At 54.7% G+C, this 5,533-nt stretch overlaps 1 protein-coding gene across 1 annotated transcript in view; it reads left to right on the top strand.

The window, feature by feature from the left end:
• TFAP2E (transcription factor AP-2 epsilon) overlaps nucleotides 1-5,533 on the top strand; it is a 19,464-nt gene that overhangs the window by 822 nt on the left and 13,109 nt on the right. Inside the window, exon 2 of the mRNA XM_021718142.1 lies at nucleotides 480-531. Coding sequence (XP_021573817.1) covers nucleotides 480-531 — 52 coding nt within the window. The remainder of the gene's footprint in view (nucleotides 1-479; nucleotides 532-5,533) is intronic.

Raw genomic sequence — 5,533 nt, 5'->3', positions numbered from 1 at the left:
CGCCCTGGCTGGAGGCAAAAAGTGACAGACTCAGGAGCCCGACTTTTCTCCCTGCCCGCCATTTCTTGTCGGCGACTCTGAGGACGCGTCCCGCCTCCAGGGTTAGACGTTGCCTGGCCATTGAAGTCTCCTGGCCCTGAGTCCGTGCGCGGGGCCTGGACAGAAACCGAATCACGTCTTTCCCTGCCCGGGGAGCGGTTGAGCCTCGCGGAGCATTCACCGGGCAGCCGGCGCCTGGGGCGAAGAGAAGCTTGTAGTTGCGGGTCTGAGGCTCAAAATCCCCTTTTTGCTCTGGACCGAGATACCCAGACTCCAGCTCAGTGCCAAGCCACAGCGATTCCCGGTCCCGCCTGTCGCCGCCCTGGGCGACGGTGGTGCATGTTGGGAGGAGCAGACAGGGACCAGAGGCAGCAGGGGCTCGGGAGGCCACAGGCGGCTAGTCCATACGCGCCCTCACCGCCGCCCTCTCGTATTTGCAGGCCATGGACGAGCCAGGAATGAGCCTCTTGGACCAGTCGGTGATCAAGAAAGGTAAGGAATGGCGCGCATCTGCCAGGGCGAAGCCGGGCGAGACGGTGCAGGCCTTGGGCGCGCAGACCCGCTTTCTTCCCCCGCGGCCCGCGCCTCCCGAGCGTCGTCAGGCTCGGTGTCCACCGGGCACTCTTCCCGGCCCAGTAGAGGGGCAGCGGAGGCTGCGCGCCTGGGCAGGGGCTGGGCAGTGGCGCGGGCGAGTTGGCCCAGGGCCCTGTGGCCTGGGGTGGACCGGCACCTCCTGTCTGCGCCCACTCGGCTACCGCGGGGTGGGGCTTGGGGAAGACTGGCCTCTGCCCGCTGAGGGGAGAGCGCCCTGGTGGATCCAGAGTTGATGTGCAGAACGAGTTAAACCACTTCCCTGTTTCCTAAGAGGTGGAAATGGAAGTGCCCTTCTCACGGATTTCAATAAATGATTTTCACTTCTCAGAGCCTTAGCACTTCGGAGCCTGGCAGGCGCTTTCTTCCCGATCCTTCCCAGCAGGGCCTCGCGTGCTTCTCCTTCCCTCCGGAAATTTTCTTTCCGGGGGAGCCTTTTGCGCTTGTAGGATGAAGGGAGCTGGTGTGTGCATGCTGGATGTTAGGCTGAGTGTCCGCGGGTCAGGGCCTGCCTGCTCCTGAGTGTCTGTGTCTGTGTGAGTTTGGTATCTTGTGCGTATCTAAATGCACCCTTCGTGAGTGTCTTAGTATTTCTTGGCGTGTAAATGTGTCTGTTTCTGTGAGTGTATTTGTGACGTGTGTCTGTGTATGTTTGTGTACATTTCTCTGTGTTTGGGAGTCTCCATGTGTGTGACAGTGTCTCTGTTGTATCTAGGAATTTGTTCTTTGGTATCTGAGGGTTTCTAAGCATGTGAGGGTCTGTCCCTGTGCATATGCAGGAATGATTGTGTGTCTCTTCACTTTGTGGACGCCAAGGGCGAGAGACCCACCTTTTAGGGCCCGAGGACCGAGTTCTGGTGGTGCCAGGGAAAGGTGAGAGACAGAGGAAAAGAGAAAGACAGAAAGAAACAGACTCAGAGGGGTCCAGGCATTGGGCAGGCTCTTAAGATTTGGGGCAGGTGCCAGAAGGAATTCAGAGGTGCACAGGGGCCTGGAGCCCAGGTGCCCAGGACAGGCACTGCTCCCACGGGATTCAACTGGAGTTGTTTTTCAAAGGAGTGTGTTCAAGCCTGGACTCTGTTTGTCCCCCACATGCTCTCAGGGGAGGCTGGGGTGGAAGGGGGGATGCGGGCGTGGGAGCTGTGGCTGAGTTACCAGGGGCTTCTAGTGGGCTAGATGGCCTGGAGTGGTGGTGGGGGATGAGGGGAACAGCCCTCCCAGATTCTGGGGGCTCCAGAGTTGGGGCCTTGTCACCTGGAGCTGAGAGTCTAAGGAGGATGCTGAGAACCTAACTGCACTGGCCTCAGCTCTGCCAGGTGCTTGGTTGGCTTAGGTGACAGGCTTTTCTTGAACCTGATAGAAAGGAGAGTTCTGTCTGCAGTGGGCTTCCTTCACCAGAAATACCACCATGGTGGCAGCCCCCGTTCTTTACTCCTGCCAGGGCCCAAGGGGCTGGGGCCCTAGGTACACTGACTCTTGGAGGAGGCCAAGAACTTGCATTTTGGGAAGGGGCTTGGAGACCTCTGGTCTGGGGAAGGGTAGAAGGATCAGCTGTTGCTCTGGGCACCCTAACCCCCAACTCTGGGGCCAGCGACAGACAGGAGACAGGATGTGAGGCCTTCCCAAAGTTTATTTCTCACAGGGCGTCAGCTTTCCAAACTCCAGGGTCCTAGGTGCACCAGAACCCCAAAAGCAGCCCAAAGAACACGAGTGCGGCCCGGATTCCCGGGTGCAGGGCGCTGGCTCCCCGGGGCAGGTGTGGGCAACTCCGACTTGGTCGAGCACACCCGCGAGACGCCTGTGCCAGCCCGTCGGCGGCCGAGCGGAGGTGGAGCGCAGGACTGCGCTCTGGACGCCCAACCGGACGTCGAGTTACAGCCCAGGCGCAGCAGCAAAGGGGGAGGGGATCAGAGCCGAACTGAGAGAGATCCCGCAGACCTCGCCTAGGGAGAGAGGTGGGCGGGCGATTAGCGGAGCCGCTGTGGCCGGGCAGGTAGGTGGGCTGGAGCCCCATCTCCCTGGAGCTTCGGCCCCCCCGACCCCCTGCCCCCCGCAGTCGACAGTTGTCACCCGGCCCCTACACTGCGGCGCTCGGCCTTGCCGCCAGCCCCTTAGGTCGGCTTGGGGGGAGTGAATTTGAGCTCCTCTTGGTCCTGGGGCCTTTCCGATGGCATCCAGAGCCCCTCCCGTGTCGGTCCCCAAAGCCTCCGGTTCGCGACCCCACCCCACCAACCCTGGAATTACAGAATGTCGCCCTCAGCCCGCTGGAGCGTCTGATTCCCCCAGCTCCTCCCGGCCTTGGCGGGAGGATGGGGTCCTGGACGAGAAACGGAGGCAGCCCCGGCCCCACACCACAAGCGGCCCTCCTACCGGGGGTGCCCTCGGGCCTTGACTTCCCCTGTGCCTCCCGGGAGAGGACGTGGGGAGCTCTCAGGGCCCAGGCCTGGCGGTAAAGTCCTCGCAGCCCGCAGACGCGTGTCCCAGGCCCCTCGCCCTACCTCGCATTTCCAGGTCGCCCGCCCTGCCGCACAGCGAGGCAGGGGATGGCAGACAGGGCTGAGGCCCACCCAAAGGAGGTAGGGAGCGTTCCGTTTTCTTCCCACCATTTGTCACCTCCAGTTTTGCAGCCTGTCCCAGAGACACAGAAGCAGGTGGCACGGGTGGGGGACGCTAAGCTGGACAGGAATATTTTCCAGGGAGAAGAGCAGTGTGCCGGCTCAGTGAGGTATGGTGGGTGCCTGAGGCTGGGAGGCTTCTGAGAAGGGAGAGATTTGAATCAGTTAAGTGCTCAGTGGGTGTTTAGGTGTTCGCTGAATGAATGTGTGATGGGTTTTGAAGTCTGGGTGCATTGGGAGAAGGGGTGTGTAGAAAGGTCTGCTTTTATCACCCGCGGCATAGCATGTGCATATGCCCTCCCTGTGCAAAAGCCACACAGGTTAAAAAGGTTAAACTCTTGCGTGAATTTCAGGTTATACAGTCACAGCTGGAGGGGAGTGGTCAGGGATGAGAATTGGGATGTATCCCTCCTTCCCTCCGGAAGAAAGTGGGTGGGGAATCCCTCTCCACAGCTCTGTTTTCCAATCTCAGAGTCTCCAGGACAGGATCTGTTGTAAACAGTCACCCTCTCCTCCACCCTCCTTGGCCCTGCGGAAGGAGGAGGGGCGTGGGAAGCGACTGGGTTTCCAAGTGAATCTCCAAGCAGTCCAGGACTTGGGTGAGATGAATGAGGTACCCACTTCTGGGGCAAAATTTCAGAGGGTGCTCCCCCTCCAAAAAACCTCAGTAATCAAGATAAATAATATGTTAATGCAGCATTTTAAAATGAAAAAAATCCATGATAAGCAAAATTTTAAAAATGGACATAAGACAGAATCTGATCTTGCACTTGCACAACCCTTCCTCACTTGCCTCCCAGGATACTGCCTGCACCGGAAAGCAACTGAAAGAGCAGTGCCCATGCAGATAGTTCGGACTTTACCTGAGGACAGTGGGAGCCATGAAGGAGCATGGAGCAGGGGAGTGAAGGATAGGGGCTATATTTAAGAGAAACCCTCTGGCAGTTGATGAAGGAAACTTAACCAGCAAGTCCTACTGGGGAAGATGAGGAGACCCAAGTGGACTGAGGGGAGAGATCACCATCCCTCCTGTTTACCTTCCTCCCCGCCAAACTTTGGACCAGTGGAACCCTAACTGTGGTTTAAGGAACCACCTACATCAGAATCCCCTGGGGGTGCTTGTTTAAAATGCAGATTTTGGGGGGCATCACCCAAAAATCTACTGAATGAGGGTTCCTTGAACATATGGCCCAGGAACTTGTGTTTTTTAACTGATCTATTAAGGTTAAATGTAAAGTAACTGCCTAAAATTCACCCATTGTAAGAATATAATTCAATTATTTTTAGTGAATGTACAGAGTTGTGTTACTATTACCATAACCTGTTTTGAGGCATTTTCACCATCTCCAAAAGTTACCATTTATAGTTAATCCTCATTCTCACCCCCAAGCCTTAGGCAACCACTAATCTGCTTTCTGTCCATACATTTGCATATTCTGGACATATTATATAAATAGACTATATAAATATGCAGACTTTTGCATCTAGCTTCTTTTACTCAGCATCATGTTCTTGAGGCTCATCGCTATCGTAGCCTGCATCAGTAGTTGGCTTCTTTTTATTGCTGAGTAGTATGCCATTGTGTGGATGGAACATCTTTTGTTTATCCATTGGTCAGTTGAGGCACATTTCGGTTGTTTCTAATCCATGCCTATTATGAATAATGTTGCTATGAACGTTCACATTCTTCTTGCCTTTGGATAAACGTATATTTTCGTTGCTCTTGGGTAAAGTCCTAGGAGAGGAATTGCTGGGTTGTATGGTAAGTTTATGTTTAATTTTTAAGTAACTGCCAAGCTGTTTTCTAGAGTGGCTATTATTTTATATGCCCACCAGCAATGTATGAGGGTTCCAACACTTGGAATTGTCTTTTTAATCATAATCAGCTAGTGGCATCTCAGTATAATTTTAACTCACCATTCATCTGTCTACTCACATTTTGGACCATTTTCTTTATTTTATTTTTATTTTTGAATAGGTAATGCATACATAAAACAAAACTTTAAAAGTATAAGAGTAGGGTGAAAAGAAAGTCTTTCCCACCCATCAGTATTTACCAGCTTAGTTACCTTCTCAAGAAGCAACAGGTAGCCGGGCTTGGTGGCTCAGCCTGTAATCCTGCGCCTTGGGAGGCTGAGGTGAGTGGATTGCCTGAGCCCGCGGGTTCGAGACTTGCCTGGGCATCTTGGCGAGACCTCATCTCTACAATAAATCAAAAATCAGTCGGATGTGGTAGCGCGCGCCTGTAGTTCCAGCTACTTGGAAGGCTGAGGCTGAAGGATCGCCGG

Source organism: Carlito syrichta, unplaced genomic scaffold (assembly GCF_000164805.1).
Source record: "Carlito syrichta isolate Samal-C Ts95f unplaced genomic scaffold, Tarsius_syrichta-2.0.1 Scaffold311852, whole genome shotgun sequence".
NCBI lineage: Eukaryota > Metazoa > Chordata > Mammalia > Primates > Tarsiidae > Carlito > Carlito syrichta.
The sequence above is the reverse complement of the archived record's forward strand: the minus strand, read 5'-3'. Positions and strand labels throughout refer to the sequence as shown.